A 21235-nucleotide genomic window follows, 5' to 3' on the forward strand; every position below is an offset into this window, starting at 1 on the left:
GTTTGCTTCCATTTTTGCTACGTCACCCCAAATCCTCCCGTTAAGAGATGTTGTGGGTTACGGAAGTTGCTTCCTCCACTGGGGCTAGAGCTGGGAAATGTTCCTCGTCTTGATCTTTCAGGAGATTCTTCTTCTTCTTCTTCTTTTAAGATTTTATTTATTTATTTGACACAGAGAGAGAGCAAGAGCGAGAGACAGAAAACAAACAGTGGGAGTTGGAGAGAGAGAAGCAGGCTTCCTGCTGAGCAGGGATCCCGATGCGGGGCTCGATCCCAAGACTCTGGGATCATGACCTGAGCTGAAGGCAGATGCTTAAGGACTGAGCCCCCAGGCACCCCTCTTTCAGGGGATTCTTAACTAATCTTCCTGCTAACACCGGTGGAGATGAGGCAGCCTCTGAGGGAATAAGGAGGGGGTTGCTATTGGAGTAGGGGGTACTGGAGAGCACTCAGGCTTGCGTGGAAATCAGGGCCACCCAGGGCCCAGGGCAAGCTGAGGTGGGTCAGGAGACATGGCCCCAGAGACTTTGGTGGGGGTGAGGTGCTAGCCATCGAAGATACCAGAGAGTAGCCTAGTGTGGCCTTGCCTGGCCATGCGGGCAGGGAAGGAAAGGAAATGCCGCCTTCCCCAGTGCCCTTTCTCTGGGCCCCGCGTTTCCAGGCCCCCCAGCACCCAGGGGCACGGAGCCCCCACTGTGCCACCTGGGGCCTGCTCGTCTGTGTGGAAGCCCGGGCTGCTGTGCGGCTTCAGGATCTGCTGCCGTAGCTGCCGGGTTTCCCAGCTGTCGGTGTGGGGCCTCGCGTCCTGCGGAAGGTGGCGCCCCCCGCGCCCCCTCGCCCCCCGCGCCCCCCGCTGACGGCCGCTCTTCTCCTCTTGCAGGTGCGTCAAGGACCGCACCTACCGCTCCTACCCCCAGCCCTCGCCTCGCATCGCCCGCTTCCAGTTCAGCTCCTTCTTCTTCCTGAGGCGCTTCCCCTCCGTGTACCTGCACTGCAAGATGGTGGTGTGCAGGGCCGACGACTACTCCTCCCGCTGCCGCAGGGGCTGCATCGTCAGGGCCAAGAGGGACGTGGGCTCCCACCAGGAGGTGGACGTCGTCCTGGGACCCATCCTGAAGCGGGACCCGCGCACTGAGAAGAGGGACCTGGCGACGAGCCTGCCCTCCCGCCCTTAGGCCCCAGAGCGGCAGGGACCCGGGATGTTTCTGTGGGCGTCGCGTCCCCCCTCCGATTGGACACCCCTCACGTGCCAGGCCTGCTGGGGCGACATGGAGCCCGCTGGATCGCTCCCTGCCTTCTTCCGGGGGTTCTGGTCTCTGGGGGACCACGTGTGGTGCTTGGCCAAGAGAGTTCTGATCTGCGACACGGACACACTTGCCACCTTTGTCCTCTGGCTCCCGAACTCCCCGCACCTCACGCTCCTTTTCTGTGGACAAAGACGTGACTATCTACCGGTTAGGACTGTTGGGGGGGTGCAATAAAATAACGTCAGTTAAACTGCCTTCGTGTCTGCCTGGGTCAAGTTCTTGCGTGCGATGAGTGGCGGGTGTTGGTACTGTTGTCACCATCATTGACATCAACGACATGACCCCAGCGGTGACGTCAGTGCTCACGAGAGTGATAACAAGAGGCCCCTGTGTCCCCGGGCAGGGCCGTGCAGGTGCAGGCAGGATGGATTTATCCAGCGGCTCGCAGGGCTGACATTTTGGGGGTCAGGCACGCCGTCTCATCTCCAACAGGGATTGCATTTCTCGCTCTGCTGTTTTCTTGTGGGTGTGGGCGAGGAAGGGTCCTCACACTGAGACCCAGGGTTTCTGTCTAGGCTGAGGACAGGTCAGCAGATGCAGCAGCACGGGGGACAGGGACGGGTGTGGGGTAGCCGCACTTGCCACGAACCCTCCTCTTGGTTGTTGGGATCCACCTGTGGGGCGTCTTTGGTGGCTCTCTTTGTGTCGCGTATTCGGTGGGCGTGTCCAGCTGATTCTGGGCTCTTACCTCACGTTTGCACTCCTTGAAGGGCTCTTATGTGCCAGGAGACAGATAAACAAGCAGAAGGAGATTAAAATGCCTTCCCCTGCGGAGCTCACTTCCCACTGGAAGGGGATGTAATTCAGAAATAAGTTGTGTGCATGGACCCCGCCGTGGGGGCGGAGCTAGGGAGAGACTCGGGATAGGGTGACCGGTGAGGGGGGCTGACAGGGATGCTGCCCACTTCCCTCTCCTCCTCCCCTTCCCATGAGCACTGCAGTAGCTCTGGGCCGGAGGACCTCTGGCCTGGGGTGCTTGTACCCATTTCCCAGCTATCTAAATGTCCCAAGTCACCCTTCCCATCCTTCTGGAACCTCTGGCCACGTTTGAGCTCCCAAAGCCTAGCTCTGACTTCCTGTCCGAAACCTTTCCTGGCGGACACTGGCTGACCAGACACTGAGATCCTTCTGGCCACCTTTGGGCTTTGGCCTCAGTTTCCTATCTGGCACCTCTCTGTCCCTTCCTTTTTCCTCTCCTGTCACACAAATGATTCTGATTATCATCACCCAGACCACCATCCTCACTTGTCACTCCCCCCTCTCCACGGGGCTCACTCCGATTCCCACCCTCCTCTCCTTCCCAGACCTGCCACCGACTGATGTGGGAAAGGAGGCCAGCCCTTAGGGGAGCTGCCACAGTCCTGCCATCTCTGCTGGGCCCTTCATGGCTGTGGTGACCTTCACCTTGAGGATGAGCACCCTCATGGCTAGTGGCGGGCCTCTGAATCCTCAGATGTGAAGCTGGGACAGTGCGCACGGGCTCAAACACCGACCCCACCTTCTCTGGAACCCATGTGAGAAAAGAAGACAGGAGAGCCCAGGGCTTGGTACCCCGCAGGGCCCTAACTCTGTTTACCTTGTCACAGATGTCCGGTGAGCTGTGGCCCAGACAGAGGCTGGTTTTCCTGGAAACACAGGCTTGATGCTGGGGAAAACACATCAGGCAAGTGGGGGGGGGGGTACCCTGCATCTCCAGGGAAGAGCATCCAACAGGTGGGCCGAGCCAGATTTTCTGGCAGCTGTACAGATGGGTGGAGGGGACAGCTTATAGATGTCAGACAGTGAATGACAAATATGCAGAGACAAGTGTGGGAGAAGCAGGAGACAGGAATAGAGATAGAGGTAGAAGGTATGGCTGTGGGTGAGCGGGACATGGGGCCAGGCCCAGGGCTCTGGACAGAGATAGTAGGACGGGGCAGAGCCGGCGGAATCCCATGGCAGTAGGAGCCCACTGTCTGCGCCACAGCAGGGCCAGGTGGAAAGGGCCCGGGATGCTGTGATTTCCAGCCACTAAGACTGATTTGGGGCCGGGTTGCTCACTCCCCGCCGTACATGAAGATGAGTCCAGGGCTTTCAAGCTTCAACTGCCTACTTGAACCCAGACCAGTTAGATCGGGATCCCTGCAGGTGGGCCTGACTGTGGTGATTTAAAATCTCCAGGTGGTTCCTAGGCAGCCAACACTGAGAACCACTGGTGGAGGCGTCCTTTGGTCCCTCTGAAGAGGCCAGCTGGGGCCCTGCTCCTGAGAGGGCACAGAGGAGGGCAAGGGCGCAGAGGAAGGCCAAGGTCGCTGAGGACTCTGGAGGCAGGCTTGCCTTCCCTGAGTGCCCAGGCACTTTCCCTCTGGAAACCTACTCAGTCTCATTCTACAGAGACCATCTTAAAGTGGCGCTTCCCACAGGGACCTTTTGACCAGCACCGTTGCCGCAGCCTATCCTCTCAGAGAAAGCATGGCGTGGAGAGACGCTAGTTCAGCATCTCTTGCCCAGGGCGGTCTTCAAACACAGAGTGAAACGCAATCCCCCGACAGCTGCGCTGGTCAGGCATTATCACTGTCGCCCGGCAGGGATGGGCACCGAGGCTCAGAGAGGTGAGAGAGCACAGAATCCAAGACGGGGTGGGGGCAGGCCAGGGGGGCTGCGGAGGCCAGCCCCAGACTCCAAGTGCCGGGTTTCCCTCCCTCCTGTGTCCCCAGACCTAGGCACCAGCAGCCCAGGGACCCGGGACTCACAGAGAGTTTGTCCTTCTGGCTGCACCTGACAAGGCTGTTTGCAGCTGGGTGGGGTGTGGGACCCATGATCCTTAAGGAAATTGGTGGCAAATGAGGGGCTCTCTGATGCTTGTGAGGTCCACACCCATCCACAGTGACCTCTCCCTGTGCCGGGGTGACCGCACCTCAGACCTGCTCAGAGCCCTCTCACTAACCCTCGGCAGAATGCGGACACCCCAGTTCTCTGCCCCAGGAGCCAGGAGAACAGCAAGACAATGTCACCTGTCCCGAGTTGTCTGAGTTGTCTCCTTCCCCTTCCTAGGGGGCAGAGCCTGCCCTCCAGCCCCTCCCACGGGCGCAGCCTCTCAGGGCTCACACTCCTGCCATTCCACCTGTGAACGCCAGAGGGTGACACAGCTGTGCCTTAAGGCCTTTTGCTTCTAGGGACCTTGTTACTTTGGTCCCTTCGGAAGCCAGCGCTGGACCACTACAGGAATCGCTTCGTATTTTTTGCTCTAATAAAGAACCCCAGAAAAGGGCTGCCTCTGCCTCCTCTCCCTACCTGTAAGAAAACAGAATCCTGTCTGGATCTCAAACAACGGGGGTGGGGGGTATGTTCTGTTTTGCCCTGATTCCCATGGCAGCCTAAGGAGGCTAACCAGCAGCCACCGGATTCTGCACCCCAGTCCTGTCCCTGGCTTAAGGGCCCTCAGAATGACCAGCACAGGGTTCTGCCCAAGATAGAAGCTCCTTTCCAGACAGGTTTGATCCAGGGCAGCTTCCTGTGGGTGCCACCCAGGGACAGCCTCAGCTCATAGTTGCTCCAGGGGACCATGGGTTGGACCCGAGTTTCCTCTTGATTACTGCGTTTGGCTGGGACATACGGTACCCGTGTGTGTGCACATGACCGCTGCCTTGCTGCCCGCCAGGTGGAGAGAGGAAGTCCGCCCGAGGCAGCTGGCTGCGGTGGGGTGCTGCATTCTCAGAAATCTTGCAAACCTTCAATTAATCAGAGCCATTAGGAAAGATTAAATGGTAGGAATTTAATACGTTAGTACTTAGTAGTTAAATAAATTGCATCCAGAACAAAGGTACTTACACTCAAATTCATACTTTTAAAATTATTCAACTCCATTCTGCTGTTATCTTTCCCTGAGGGGCTTTCTAGGATTGTATCTGGTGGAAACTGTATGTACGGGGAGAGGCAACAAGTCCCTTCCCAGCCCCGTGTTCAGTGATGCTGAGCTGATCCGGGAGACTGGCCAGAGTGGGAGGTCTGACATCACAGGTGTCAGGCTATGTTTCATGACTATGCTCATTGCTGGATATTAAATATTTCCCAACCCATCATGCCCATATTCACCAAGAAAGGGACTCTGGGAGCTTGGAAAACCCTCTAGCCGTCTCCTCTGTGCTAAGATTCCTCTAACAGCATGACATCTTGGGAGAAGCACCTGCATTTCCGAAAGTTTGGCATTCTGAAGCTACTGGGTGGGGAGTGCCCTCAGAGTTTGCAGGGGCTCTGATGAAAGCAGGGCCCACGTGAAGCCCAAGTGAGGCCGGGTGGGCACCTGAGATGGGGAAGGGGCCCAAGTGCTGATTGGGACAGGTGAGGGACAGTGAGGCAGGAGCTGGGGTTTGTGGCACAGCAGACAGAGAGGCACACAGCAAATGTCACCATGCCTGAGCCTAGCTCCCCAGGCCCTCTCCTGTCCCTCTTTGTCAAGGTGCAAATTGGAAGCCTCCCAGCCCCAGCTCTGGCCCGAGGTTACTTGTAGTGACATTTCCATTTCTCTGGGACCCTACCTTTGAGTGTAGCCAGGAAACTGTACCTTCCATGCTCTGAAATGAGGACCAACATGCTTGCCAATTCACAGACAAATATTTGTACCACGGAATGTTCCAGAAGTGGAAGCTCCAAGAGTGAATGAAGGAGTGCTGTGTGGACATGATTTCTGAATTACGATGTTTCAGTGAAAGCCATGATAATATAACCAACACTCACTCAAAGGAGTTGAAACCTTCTGTTCACACCAAAACCCGCACACAGATGGTATAGTAGCTATATTCATGATGGCCAAACTCAGAAGGAACCAAGATGTCCTGGGCAGGTGAATGAATAAACAGACTGTGCTCCGTCAAGACAATGGGATATTATTCAACGCTCAAAGGAATGAGCTATCGAGCCATGACAAGAAATGTGGAGGAAACCTCAGTGCACATTGCTAAGTAAAAGAGGCCAATTGGAAAAGGTTACAGATTACATGATCCCAACTATGGGATTTTCCAGAAAGGGTAAAATGATGGAGACCGTAAAGATCAGTGGTTGCTAGGGGTTGGGAAGGAGGGATGAATGGACAGAGCACAGAGGATATTTAGGGCAAGGAAAATACTCTGTATGACATTCTAATGATGGATATATGTCATCATACTTTTGTCCAAACCCATAGAATGTACGCCACCCAGAATGAAGGCTAATGTAAACCATGGACTCCAGCTGATTATGTGTTTCAGGGTAGATTCAACATTTAGGACACATGGACCTTTCTGATGAGTCATGGTGATCCCAGGGGTAGATTGTTGCTCATGCAGCAGCAGGGGGTAAGCCTAAAACTACATTAAGAAAATACGCTTAAGAAAACACAAGTAATGCCAAAGATTTCCTTAAAAATACCTTTTTCATCCATGCATCAATTCTTTTGATTCAATAAATATTTCCTGAGCGCCTTAACAAAATGGAATTAGTTAGCAAAAGTTTTCTGCTCCAAAAGTTCCAGATAGTTTTACAAGGAAATATCACAGTGTTCCATCATCTTTATTGTACTGGAAACATCTTAAAGGAAACGAAAAGGCTATCTAAATGATTTTACAAATATAGAACAATCTGATATAATTCTAATCTCATGTGACTAAAGGACAAGAACAGTACAGGGGAGGAAACTTAAGGCAGTCTAGTTTATGACTATAGATGGGAACAGAGGATAAAATAAAATCAAATAGAGAATTTTCAGAAATTGAGTTCAGTAGTGTACAAAACCTTCTTAAAAACTAAGGATTTATCCTAAGGATGCAAAGATATTTCGAATCAGAACATCTACTGATGTCATTTCTCACATTAACAGGATTAAGAACTAAAATTTAGGGGTGCCTGGGTGGCTCAGTCAGTTAAGCATCTGCCTTCAGCTCTGGCCATGGTCTCAGGGTCCTGGGATCGAGACCCGCGTCAGGCTCTCTGCTCAGCAGGGAGCCTGTTCCTCCCTCTCTCTCTGCCTGCCTCTCTGCCAACTTGTGATCTCTCTGTCAAATAAATAAATAAATGAATAAAATCTTTTTTTAAAAAAGAACTAAAATTCATATTGACACTTGAATGGGTTAGAAAGAAAAGCCAACAATGTTCAATAGCTTTGAATGATGACAAAGAAAAAATCTTCTTACAAATTAGTCATTGATAGAAACAATCTGAATGACAGAAAGTGCAACTACAAAAAACCTCCTTCAAATGTTGAATTAGCCGGTGAAACTTTGGACGCAATTCCATTACAATCAAGAGTGGTTGGAATGTCCGGCATGACCTTTACCCAACCTTATATTGGAGGCTGTCGTCACCGAGGCTTTCTTCCTCCACAAGAAAAAGACAAGGGGTTTGAAAAATTGACAAAGAAGAATGGAAACTGTTCTTATTTTCAGCCAATATGGTAAACATGGAAAATATAAGATCATCTACATCAAACTATAGACAAACAGAAAAGGAGATAAACAGAAAAAGCCAGACTCTTAACTGGAGAGAAAAAGCAGTGGTTCCCAGAGAGGGTGGGGGACATAGATACAGGGGATTCAGAGTACACGGAACATGACGAGCGTTGAGACACGTAAAGAACTGTTGTGTCATAATGTTAAAAAATCATAGGAAGGGCGCCTGGGTGGCTCAGTGGGTTAAGCCGCTGCCTTCGGCTCAGGTCATGATCTCAGGGTCCTGGGATCGAGGCCCGCATCGGGCTCTCTGCTCGGCAGGGAGCCTGCTTCCTCCTCTCTCTCTGTGCCTCTCTGCCCGCTTGTGATCTCGCTCTGTCAAATAAATAAATAAAATCTTTAAAAAAAAAATCATAGGAATATTTAGGTTAAGGTTGGGGGATCCACATGTGAAAAGAAATAATGCTTCTGGTATAATAATAAATGAGCATATCAGACTTCTATGGAATGAAGTGTTGAAAGATGTAAAAGAAAATGTGATGAAATGGGGAGACATAAATGTTAATGGCTCAAAAGCTTTGATCCTATAAACATGCCTACATCTTTCCAAGAAATCTACTGACTTAATACCTTCCAAACAAAATCAAATTTCCTAGTGTTTGACAAGATAATCCAAAGCTCATATGGAAGGACAAAGGGTCAAGAATAGCCAAGACAATTTTGAGAAGGAACAGAAATCACACAACAGAAGAAGAGGAAAATGGTCCTGCTGCTCATAAGGAGAGCTCTACAGCATGGTCATTAGCCTACCAAGCTATTGCCCAAGGAGAGGCAGCTAGACCAGTGGCAGAAGGACAACTGGACGTCCACGTAGAGCTGATGAAATTAGTATCTTCCCTTCTGCCATCCACAAATAATCGGTGACAATATAACTGTTCGTTAACAAGATTGTGGATAAGTGAAATTTAGATGGTTTGTGTAATGAAATATTTTACAGCGTTCAAATGAAGGACCGAGAGCTTTTTCTATCAACCTGGGTAATTATCAAAAAGTATGCAATATTGAGAACAGAAATATTTTTAGGGTAAAACCATGACCTAAACTTTCAAAGCAGTGACGGCGTATTCCACAGTGTGCATGGATGCATCCGTACTAGTACTCCGATGGTATTGTGGTCCTTTGTGGCAACAGAATGATGAAATTCGAGCCGCAGACAGCCGTAGGCAGTCATGGATTTGATCCGAGGCACGATGTTCTTGATAGGACCTTTGAAAGTCCAGTCAGTAGAGCTGGATAGGATTTAAGTCATTCAGGGTGATTTTATGTAAACTTTCCAGATGGGTGTTTCCCAGCCGTTACATTTTGACCTAAATCCCAGATTATTCTTGATAGTCAGTGGGCCGGAGTTTCACACAGCTTTGCCCGGGTTTTGGAGATTTTGGTGAAGCTCCAGATTGGAGGGACACATGCGTACACACCTTAGGGCCTCCGAGGAGCTGAGGGGATGGCCGGGGAAGCTGGCTTTGTAAAAACTTGCCCAAGTTACCTGGGTCTCCACACATGAGGAGCTGGGCCCGGTTGGCTCAGCGTGGGGTCTTGAACAGAAAACAGCCTGGTCTTCTTTTTACAAGACCCCCTGAAGGATGAGAGCTTGGCTTTCCGGCTCCAGGGACCTACAGGGATGGGGATGTTTTCAGATGCGTGTGACACACATGCCAGCTGCAACTGACTTGCACAACAAGGACCAGTGTTGACGCCTTTAGCTGGGAGTGAGTGGGGAGGTCTCAGGGCTAAGGTTCCCCCGGGGGCTCAGGGCTGTCATCCCTGCCCTGCTCTGCTCTGCCTGCTGGTGGGTTGGCCTCCCTCTTGGCATGGCCCCGCGGGGACAGCAGCCGGCTCCCTCCTTCTGTGGTCGCACTTTCCCTTCACCTCACTGTCCCATTGGGGGGTCCCAGGCTCATCCCTATGCTGGTCACCCAGGAACCAGGCCATCTCCTGGTGACAACCCCCTTCCCCACCATCGAGGCCAGGACTCAGAGCTGGGGCTAGACTCGGTCTCTCCCCGGGGCCCACGGGACACACAGGGCAGGAATTGGAATCTGGATAAAACTGTAGCACTCTGTTGACGAACACGGAGTCTCTGCAGGGGCCGGACTTCCACAGGACCCACCAAACCCCACTGCTCGGCCCCACACAGTAAAAGCCAGGACTTCGGGAAGGGGATGACATGACTGTGGGACATTATCGCGGGACAGTAGTTGGAAGCTCTGACCGGTGGAAGGCACTGAGGCCAGGGGTTTGTGCACAAGGTGGAGAAAGTCCTACAGTGTCGTGGAGAAGGAGGGAAAGATCTTTGGGGGAGAGGCAGCGCCCCAGGAAGGGCAGAAAACGGGATTGTTGGGGCCACTGGGGAATTTGGCGTAACATTTGGAGACAAAGCTCCAGAGACATGTAACTTAAATGTTTTTAAGTAGCTTAAATATCTCCGACAGAGGACAGTGTGACTGAAGGTCCCTCAGACTTGGTCCCAAGTGTACCCTGGAAAAGGAACTGAGCCTTCTTTTTTGCTGCCAAGCTCGGCTGCTGCTGGGGGAGGACAGCAGGCCAGACCCAGGCACCCTGGGCTGGGATGGAAGATGATGGACGAGCCTCTCTCCAGTGTCGTCCTGTTTGCTCCCTCTGCACATTTACCCCGACGCGGGAGCTGCATGGTCCACCCCACAGACCGGGCACAGGGAGCGTGTGAGTGCGGGGTACTCGGGAAGGAGTAAGACGGGAGAGTCCAGTGCGAAGGAGAACCTCAGGGAGCTACGGCATTTCCCACCGGCCAGAGCCCGGGCCCGACCCTCCGAAGGAGAACCGGCCCCGTATCCTTTGCAACTTGGCTTCCTCCGTCCTTCCTCTGCTGGGAGCGCCTGAGGCCCGCTGGATCGCAGCGGTTTCTAGCTGTTTCGTGGGAGGTACGATGCTCTTCACACTGTGAAGCCACGAGGGCTCTCTGAAAAGCAGATACGGGCTGGAAGGACACGGAGCTTCTGCGTTCCGGAAGAAAAGGGTTGCAGTCCCAACAGCAATAGAAAAATGGCCCGAAGATAGGGACGGATTTCCCACGAGAGCTGCAGGTGGCCTGGACACACAGGGAGATGCCGACCCCACTGGACACTGGAGAAATGCACACGTTTAAAAATTGGCTCTTAGTTCTCCCGTATGTCACCAGCAAGACTTGTTGAGAGACTGGGGGAAATCTGGACTTGTTCCTATTTCTGGAAAAGGGACACTCATGTTGTCTGGGTTGGTGTGTAAATCACTAATGCTCCTTGTTGGACAGTTCGGCCACCATGGCCTCTTCGGGGCAAATGACGGCCATTGTGTGGATAGACCCTAGTGTTCTTCTCCATTCTTGGGGGCATGGGTATGGGGTTGTTGCTACTTTTGGTTCACAGTACCGCTGCCATGAACATTCATCAGCCATTTCCGGTGGGGATGCGTGTGTTCATTTCCTGGAATGTACACTTCGTGGCGGTGCTGGGCCACGTGGTCCCTTGTGTGACCTCCTGAGAAGCTGCCAGACTTTCTGCCACAGGGGCGGTGCTGTGTGTCTGCAGCAGCGACACTGCCCCAGACTAACCATGGGTGTCTCTGTACTGGGCAGATCTACTAAATACTGACCTGTGCACACCTGTCATCCGTGAGGTCACACTCCCCCAGAGGCTGGTCTGCCCCACACCGACTCCACCAGTGTGGACTCACACCCGGAGCTGCCGCAGGGCTATTCGGATGACTCTGCTCTAAGTGACCCACAGAGGGCTCTCGGTGACAATGGACAGTGAGGAGGTCCATCCTCTTCTTGTTCTGCCACTGTCAGCCTCTGACCTTGGCCAAGTCTCCTGGTATCTCATGGCCTCTGGTCCTCACCTGCCCAGGCCAGCTGGCTTGCCTCCCCGGCAGGGAACTGAGGCTCATGCGAGTGAACAGAGGTGGGGGAGCTCTGAGTTAACCCCAGGCAGGAGACGGCTTTCCAAACAGGAGGAGGTGTTGGCCTGTGGCCAGCCTGGCTGTCTCATCCAGGACCACAGAGGGAGGTGACTCTGCCCATCACGTCTCAGTCTAGGTGAGAAAGACAGTGCACCTGGCTGAGGAAGACTCGGGGTGGTAGACAGGTGTCCACGCTTACCCCTAGAACCTTTAGGGTTTTGAAGGGGCGGGGTGTGGGAGATTGGGGGAGCCAGGTGGTGGGTATTATGGAGGGCACGTATGGCATGGAGCACTGGGTGTGGCGCATAAACAATGAATTCTGTTATGCTGAAAAGAAATTAATAAAAATAAATAAATAAATAAAATATTTTTAAAAAGAGATAATCCACAGATTCCAGATGTTAGAAGAAAAAAACAAATAAATGTTTATAAAAGAAAAAAAAAAGAAAAAAAAAAAGTGCTCCCGGGGCGCTGCTGGCCTCGCAGCAGAGGGAGGGCAGGGGATCAGATTTCAGGAGCCTCGTCTACATAACCACGGGCCTTTTCGGAGCCACCCCCACCCCGGGCTGCTGCCAGGCCTGCTGAGGTGAGGCTCTTCAGCGCCCTCCCTTGGGTCTTGCTGCTCAGTGCAGGTAACCAGGCCCAGCAGCCCCTTTCTCCTGGGGCTCTCTCCGCTCTCCTGCTCAGCTGACAGCCTTTGGGCCCTCTGCTTCCTGCCACCATAGAAGCCCCGTGGGTGACAGTCTGCCATCACTCTCCTCCAACAAAACGCCAGCCCTCGGCCTCGGCTAGAGGAGGAGGAGAGTAGCAGAAATGACCATGGCCCCGGCTTGATCCCATCCTGCTTTTTGCACAATTCTGGGCTCTTCTGTCCCTCTCTTGACGCGTGTGTGCAGGCCCCTTGTCCCTTCCTATCTGAAGCCAACTGGCCATGGGGTCTTTTGGGGGGCCAGCCGTGGGCTCACCCCGGACTTGGCAGCAGTGAATCAGACCTGGCTTGGGCTGATGGTGTTCTTGGACATGTGACAGCGGGCGGGTGCTGGAGGGAGGGATCCTGGCTCCTGTCTCCATCCTCACAGAGATAACTGGTAAGGTTCCTGCCCTTCAGCACAATCCACAGGGCCTTCAAGCGCAGATCATGAGAAACCAAAGAATCTGGCTGGAGGGGCTGATCTGATACACGTGGCCTTTTTGTCTCCCTGGGGTCAGCAGCGCACAAAAAGGCAGCTCCCAGGAAAAGAGGCAGGTGTCCAAGCTTGAAGGCAGGAACTCCGCAGTGCTGTGAGACCTTGCCTGAGTGGCCCAACCCGTCTGACCTTCAGCTGTAGGGGAGTCAGACTCAGCAGGACTGTCCTGAAGAGAGACAGAACCATGCAGGGCTTTTCCAAGTAAAGCTTCTATCAGTAGAAGGCAGCTCCTTCTGGAAACACAGAGCTACTTTGGTGATGAGTCCTCTTAGAGCCAGAGGTGTTAATGGATTAAGTACGTTTGAGGAGTAGGGGAGAAACTTATTTTCTCTACCCTCTTAGGTTCTCTGGCTTGGCCCAAGATTCCACCCGACCTGAGGCTTTAGTGGGAGAGAAGCGTAGACATTTTTCTTAAACCTTTGAGCCTGTCCGTGGGGGCCTTCCCACACAGATGAAGACCCCAGGCAGTGGCCAGAGCAGCATGTTCATGCAGTTTGGACCTAAAAAGTCACCTTCATCAAGCAAGGACCAGATAAAAGATGTGGGTAGGGCCTGGAGATTAGTGGTCCTGGGCCCGTGTTGTATAGGGAACAGTGTAAGAGCTGAGTTCAGTCAGGTGTACACAGACCCGAATCTGTGGCCACCACAAGTGGTGAGGAGCAGGTGCCTCTGGCCCTGGGACAGGGAGGCCACCATCCTCCTGAAAAAGTCCATGGATGCTCTTTAAGTAGAAGAGTGTGGATCAGAGCCCCTCCTGCCTCGGCTGTTTCTCAAGCACCTTCAGCTCAGATCTGTCAATAGGCCAAAGTGGCAATGTTAGGTTGGCGTGTCCTGAATTGCAACAAGGGGGAGCATGTTGCAAGGCCAAGACCTACAAATCTAGAGCAGAGAAGCTCATGGGAAATGTGGTCCAGTCCCGAGATGTCACTCAAAATGACAGGGAGGTTTTGGGGTTCTGAACTTGAGGCTTGCTTTCTGGAAAACCATGACTCAGATCTTTCCCAGGTTGAGTGAGCGGATACCCCGGGGGTCATGTGTACTTCCTGACACAGGACCCCCACTGACCATGCAGCACTAGAACCCAGGAGGGACAGCTGGAGATGGACTCACAGTGTCCTGTGTGTGAGACACTCTAGAGCATTGTGGTGATAACCAGTGTACCAAGGACAGCACTAAAATGGAGTTTAGGAAGTGCGGTGAATGTCATACAAGGCTGACAGTGAGAGGTACTTTTGTGGAGTGCTTGGCTATGCTGGGCCCTGAGCCATGCCATGCATGGACTATCCTCCAGACCCTTTTAGGCAGTTCTTGTTGACATCCCCATTTTTTTTTTAAGATGAGTGGACTGAGGCTGATGGAGAGTAAGCATGTTGCCCAACGCCATCAAGTCTTATTCCCACAGGACTATCACCCAGGCTGTTTGCATCCTAGGCTGTGCTGGGCCCCCCATGTCACATCGTGATGACAAGCCCCAGTGCAGGCCATCCGTGGGAGGCCAAGTGATTGTGATATCGTCTCCTGGATCCAAGCACTTAACCCAGTCTCCTGATACAGGGCACCTTCCATCAATCAAATGGTTCAGTTCTGCCAAGTAAAAAATATTATTCATTTGGTTTACTCCAACATCAAAGTGATCATTGGTCTCATTACAGGATTTACAGGAAATAGTCAGGTCACACTAGGATGGCCAACTGTTGCTGTTTGTCCAGGACTGAGGGGCTCTTGGGAGAAGGGGCTTTCAGCCGGAAGCCAGAATCTCGTGGATTTTTTTTCTTCTTCAGATTTTTTTTCTATTTAAAACAGAACAAGACAGAGAGGGACAGAGCTGGAGAGAGAGAGAGAGAGAGAGAGAGAGAGAAAACAAGAGTGGGGGGGGCGAGGGGCAGAGGGAGAAGGAGAATTAGATTTCCCTGTGAGCAGGGAGCCTGTCACAGAACTGGGTCCCAGGACCCCGAGCTCATGTCCTGAGCCGAAGACTGATGCTTAACCGACTGAACTACTCAGGATCCCCAGACTTTCATGGATTGGCCAGCAGAGGTGGTCACCCTCCTCAGAACCCACTTCTCTGTTGTGGCCACAGTGGGAACACTCACTGGAGTGGAGTGGAGTTGCCAGTCAGGCAGAAATCTTCAGAATGGGCTCCTGGTTGAATGCTAATGCCTGTCCTCCTCTCTGCCCTTGCCTAGGTGGGACCAGGCTTGCCCCAGGGATGAGGAGGTGATAGTCTCCCCTCTCTGGGCTCAGCGCCATCCCTTGGCACCTGGCTCCTCTTTCCAAGGGCCACATTTCCCATTCTTGAGCCTTGACTCTCAGTACCTTCAGTTTTCATCTGTTTCTCTGTTTTGGTGTCTTTCAGCCACACTGCATTCAGCTGCCAGGCCAGAAGGTAAGTGCAGATGGCGTGCTTTTCCCCTTTCTCACCTCACACAGACACAGACTGGTATGGAGTCCTAATGACACTGTTGGACTCCTGGTTTCAGGAACACTTTCTTGTCCAGAAGCCCTGGCATGGCTGAACTTGCTAGTCTGCTTCAATCTTCTCCATCCCTAACTTCTCCCTCCCCTGCCCTGGCAGGCTCCTTCCATGGTACCTGTCCCCAGACACTGCATGTGCCTCCCAGGGCAGGGAGCCTGCTGGGCCCTCCCTCTGCACAGACTCACCAGGCTCCTGACGGGGCTGCCTGTCCTCTGAGCACCTGTCAGAGGAGAACGGAACCTCTTCCAGAGGCCTGGAGTCTGGAGGGAGGGCTCCCCCACCTTCCACGTCAGAAATGAAGATGTGGTTGGCAGGGGAAGGACTGGAGCATGAGGGGTGTGGCCCAGAGGGAAGAAGCATTTCCTACTGATGAAGGCTACTTGTTGAAGGACTCATTTTCTAGTGATTTCCAGGTCCTGGTACTCGCAGAGCAGATTACCAACATGAACAGCTTTGATCCTAACACCCCAGGGGAAGGTGCCATTTTTCTTTTCACTCACAGATTTGGAGACTGAGGCACCAGGGCAAGGCCCTGTAACCCCTGTCTGCAGGGCTTCACAATGAGCAAGTTCCCATGTCTCTGTGGGGAAGGATAGTTCCCAGTGAGCGCCATCCCAGGCCTACACCAGGAAGAGGGGTTCAGGGGGGGCACGAATGCTGTGTTGGGGCAGCCTGTCTGCTCTCCAGTCTGGCCGTGCTGTTGATGGTGAAGACGGCTTTGGTGAAGAGATGTATAATGCTATCTTTACAGGAATCCAAAACAAATCTTAGTCATGGACCTGGTTCTTGACAAGTTCTGAGAGAGTAACAAAAAGCCACCTTGTTTGGGGGTCATCCACTTGGGTCAAGCCTGTTGGGCTGTGGTCGGGCTGATCCTTGAGGTCAACAACATGGCTGGGTCCAGCCCCTCATGGGCCTGATGCTGCCTCTAGGGACCCAGGTTCTTCTTCTCTGCTGTAGATTATATTGAATGTCTTGACACCTTCACAAACATCTCCGGCAAGATCTCCAACCTTTTCTGGCGGGACACTTCCCGTTTGTGGTTCATTAAATTGCCAATGGGTTAGCGTTTCTCTGGAAATTCCTGTCCTCGAGTGAGTCCCCTGACTGTGAGATTCCTTTGCTGATGCTGATGCAGTTTCACGGGGAGCCGTCTGTCTTGTGTTCTTCCAGTTCACCCTGCACCGTGGGCCACACATCTGAAGCATGTTCTGGCTGCATTCTCCATCCCGGCTGAAGACCCTCCCATGGCCTCTGCCTTCAGGTGAAGTTTGCTGTCCTGGCATGGTTTTCACCTGTCCCCTGATCACTGTGCTGCTGTCCCTCTTCCCTTCTACCCACTGCTGCCCTCGGTCCCCTGTTTGGGTGGAGACACACACACTGAGTTTGGGCATGACAGACCACTCAGCACCTCCGTGCGTTTGCTCACACAATCCCCTCTGCCTGGATGCACCTTCCAGTCCTTCCAGACTCTTGTGCCCGCTGCATGGGGTCCTCACCTCGTATGATGCTGCTGCTTGGTGGTTGAGACAGATGCTGCAATCTGTGTTACTAAGGGCCCTGCCTTTCGTGACCTGCCGTGAGGTTGGGACTCCCACTAGGTTATACATGTGTTCTGTGGGATGAAGTGTAACTTAGCAAATGGCTGCCTCAGAATTGGGATTTCACCACCTACCTGAACCACGTCCCAGGGGTGAAGGAGGAAGGCATTTCTCTAAGGGTCAGAGGGATACATTATTTTAAAATTTCCCCCCTTATTGTCCTTTCATATTTTTATTTTATATTATTTAATTTAATTTATTTTTAAAGAATTTTTTATTTAATTGAGAGAAGAGTGAGAAAGCAGAAGTGGGTGGAGGGGGCAGATGGAGAGGAACAAGCAGACTCCGTACTGCGCAGGAAGCCTGACTCGGGGCTCAGTCCCAGGACCCGGGTTCATGGTCTGAGCCGGTGGGAGATGCTTACCTGACTGAGCCACCCAGGTGCCCTGTCCTTTCATCCTTTTAAATATTGATTTTTGGATCTGACTTTCCTGCCTCCAAGGAAGGATGCAGGCGGACCAAGATAAACTAGCTAAGAGGTCGAGTATGCCTTCTTGTCTTATTATAAACGAGAGACACTCTGGCCTTTCTCCTGCATGAGGTAGGCTGGTGGTCTCGTGAGGATTGTGGGTGGGAAATCAGATCCTGAAGAGAAGAAGATGGAGGTGGGAGAACTGAGCAGGAGTATAAGCAGGAGTCCGAGTTGCCTCCTGGGAGACAGAGATGGATGCCCTTCACCTCTGCTTCTCATGGAGGTCAGTTTGTGGCTCTTAGGTCTCCCTGCCAAAGAGTCAAAACTAGAAATCAGGTTGTTTTCCTGGTTTCCATGAGTTTCCAGACTCATGTCTGGGGCCCTTGGCCTGATACAGTGAGCATCAGTGAGGGAAACACACCACAATGTTGGCTGTATTTTGACGCTTCTGGGGCCCCAAGGACTAGTGCCTCCTGACCCCAAATTTCTATGTTGACATCCTGATCACAAGTAGGTCTGCTAAGTGATTTGGAAGTCACCGGTAGCTCAGGTGGCAGGGAAATTCTTTTGTAGAACTGGGAGGGTCATGGGGGGCTGTCCTCAGTTCAGAAGAATGAATGACATCCCTTCCCTTGTCCCCATCAGGAATGGCACCTCTGGTGAGCAAAGCTCATGTTGGGGTCTCATCCCTGCTGAGTCTGCTTGCAGGAGGGCCAGCGATCCCAAGAGCTGATGTGTACCTTTCCTTCCATCCAACAGCCCCACCTGTTATTTGGAGTCTTTGTCTGTAACTGAGGGACTTCCAGGAAATTTGAATTATGGGACCATGTGTGAAGCTTTAAATTTCCATTTTCGATATTCAGCCAATATTATAATGATAATATATGTTAAAGAAACTCTCTTTGGGGGTTCTCCCTTTGATATATATTATGAAGGTGACCCAAATGTTAAGTAGACGTGGATAAGGAATGCACTGATGTTTCTTCCCCAAACCATGCTTGGCTATGTGTCACGGTGGGCATGAGGATGCTTGTGGACTGTTGAAACAAGGGTGAGCCCAAGGCTACTGGATCATCACTGGGTGAGAAGGAAGCAATGGGAGCCAGTGACACTGCCCAGAAACATGCACAGATTCTATCCCAGCATGTCTGCATGCCTGGGTCTTGGGAAGACACTATCAGGGATCTCGCAAAATGTACCTGTCATCTTGATGACAGCAGATATCTGTCAGAACATGATTTTCCTTCTTACTGGTCTTCTTATAATTCCCTTTGCATTTTCTAGTGTATTTATTCGAAATCTGTAGTGAGCATACTGTATACTCTGCAAGCTGTATATTATATTCCCCTTATACATCTGTGTGCATACAAATAGAACCCATATAATCTAAAACAAATCAGACACTTGCCCTCCAAATTCTCAGTTTCTTCTAATCAATGATTACCCGAACTGTTTCCCCCACACACGAATCAGAAGGAAATGCCTGTAAATTGACTTTACTTAATTGAGGTAAACTACTCTCCTCTCCTCAGGTCCCTTGCGCCCAAGACCTCCAGGCTTAGGAATCTTGGGAAAGGAGAGCAACCTTCCTTGAAGCCCCTTCTGGAATCAGCTGACCACAAGGAGACACGTGCTGCTCATCCGCTGGAGCACGCCTGCTCATCCCCTCCCCTATCTCTGATTCTTCTAGCCTTTGTCCTCCTCCCTATAAAGGAAAATTCCTTTCTCCTGACCTTTGAGGTACTTGCAGATCTTGTGCTCACAACATTCTCCTTGGTGCTGTAATTGTTTTGATTAAAGTCTCCCTTTGCTGAAGACTAGATTTGTTTTTTTATTTGAAAATTCTCATTAGGCAGTGATGAATGAGGCATCACTGAGAGTGATGGAGACCTTTTCTGAAAGGTCTTTAAAACAAGATGAAGTCTCATTTGTCTGAGGCCTGTCTTGGGCAGGAGAGTTGCCTATTTGCTGTGTCTCTCGTGCACCAGGAGAAGACCTACAGGCCCATCACACACAAGTATTGTCCGGGACTTCTGCTGATCTCTCTGGCAAAGTGGTTGATAATAAAGAGTATTTTGGTGAGGGTGTGTTGAAATTCTTCTGTTTGCCACAAGCCAACAACAAAATACACTGCAGGAGGGTATGGGTCTCTACCAAAAGCACTGAAAAGAGGTGAACAAAAAGTCCACGTTGCCTGTGGGATCATCAGACTTGGGTTATTGATGTTGCATTTTATATGACGAGCAGCACGTTCGGAGGATCACCAAGGATGTGGTCCCCAGGAATGTCCTCGCTCCCATGGGACTGCGGCTTCCCTGAAGCACGCAGCATTCTTCTCTTGTTTGGAGAGCCTGGAGACCCTTCCGTCAGGGCCATCTGATCCTGGGGAACAACTCCTACGTCTGAACCATCCTGAGACAGCCAACTGGGAAACACACTGGGATGGCCTTCCTTCAATGGGTGCTTGAGACATGGGTTTTCTGTGCTGATTTTGTTGTAGATTCTGGAAAGGAGCCCATCTGGGCCTCTTCCAATTCACGCCTGCCATCCAGCAGGGACATCGAAACACAAACACTCCGTTCTCACCCCCATTTAGCAGCACCATGCCTCCATCACCATCTCCATGACCTCAGCCCCAAGGCGTTCACACTTTCTTCCAGCTAAAGGTGTCAACACCGGTCCTTGTTGTGCAAGGCTGTTGGAGCTGGCGTGTGTGTCACGTGCAGCTGAAAACACCCACACCCCTGCAGGTCCCCGGAGCCAGAATGCCAAGCTCTCATCCTTCAGAGAATCTCGCCAAAAGAAGACCAGGCTGTTTTCTGTTCGAGCCTCCAAGCTGACCAGACCTGCCCCAGCTCCTCACTTTTGGAGACCCAGGCAGCCTGGGCAAGTTTTTACAAAGCCAGCTTCCCCAGTCATCCCCTGAGCTTCTCAGAGGCTTCTCAGAGGTGTATATGCCTATTTGCTCCACACAGCAACACATGTAAAATTTGTCTAAACATGAGCCTTGCTGGCATTTCTCTGAGGTTTATATCAAGTCGTCAAGCTGAAATTTTTATGTCTTCAGGAAAAGAGCAGTTTTAGTTCTGAATGATTCCAAGTCAGAAGGATGGGAGAATAATTGGAAACCATGTACAGGTAGTTAACAAAACCTGATATCAAATGAACAAGACTAGAATCTCCCACCCATTGAGTTGTGCTGGATTTTTCCACTAAAATATAATATTTCCCTCTATAGTTACCCCAATTTCTCTCAGAGATCATCAGAATGTGGTTTGCAAAATAAGTCTAGTCTCATTAAACGTGGCCTGATTATTTACCTAAGTGCAGCAAGAATAATGGTGACCATATAAGCTCTTCTTAATCTGCTTTGCTGGAACGTCTCATGAGGAACCTCAGATTAGATTTTTAAAGCCTCTCAAGGCTAAGAAGCCAAGCCAAGGACTTGTCATCAGATTTTGTCTATGATAGAAATAGATTTGGGTTAATCCCTCTCTTCTTGAGGTCCCCAAGATACCCCAAGTGTCCTGGGCCTGCCAGAAGGTCACCATCCTCAGTCAGTTGGCAAGGCTGCCAGGAACCCTATAAGCAAGGTACTGGGCCAATTTTTTTCCAAGGGGCTTTATTGGCTCCATAAAGTCAACCTGAGTTTTTAAAGCTGTCTGGTTGTATCTCATTCAGGCATATTCTCAAATATGACATTCCAGTCAAAGCTTTGGTGATGTACCAATGTTTCCAATTGTGTCCTGTTATGAGGAGAACAGATTCTTATTGAACTTATGCAAATAACTATATTGCCATAAAAATAAGAACACTCACTAAGAATTCCCAAATGCTGGAGGGATTAGGTAGGGAGAAAAAGTGATTGTTTCATTTT

At 51.4% G+C, this 21235-nt stretch overlaps 1 protein-coding gene across 7 annotated transcripts in view; it reads left to right on the top strand.

Moving 5' to 3' along the window:
* The window catches only part of DMBT1 (deleted in malignant brain tumors 1), a 68700-nt gene extending 67199 nt beyond the window's left edge, over nucleotides 1-1501 (top strand). For all 7 annotated transcript variants that reach the window (XM_044240670.1, XM_044240676.1, XM_044240672.1 and 4 more), the window contains one exon: nucleotides 880-1501. In XM_044240670.1, the coding sequence (XP_044096605.1) occupies nucleotides 880-1174 (295 nt within the window). In that variant the 3' untranslated portion in view covers nucleotides 1175-1501. The remainder of the gene's footprint in view (nucleotides 1-879) is intronic.
* Nucleotides 1502-21235: the final 19734 nt, after the last annotated feature.

This window comes from Neovison vison, chromosome 2, assembly GCF_020171115.1.
Source record: "Neovison vison isolate M4711 chromosome 2, ASM_NN_V1, whole genome shotgun sequence".
Classification (NCBI taxonomy): Eukaryota; Metazoa; Chordata; class Mammalia; order Carnivora; family Mustelidae; genus Neogale; species Neogale vison.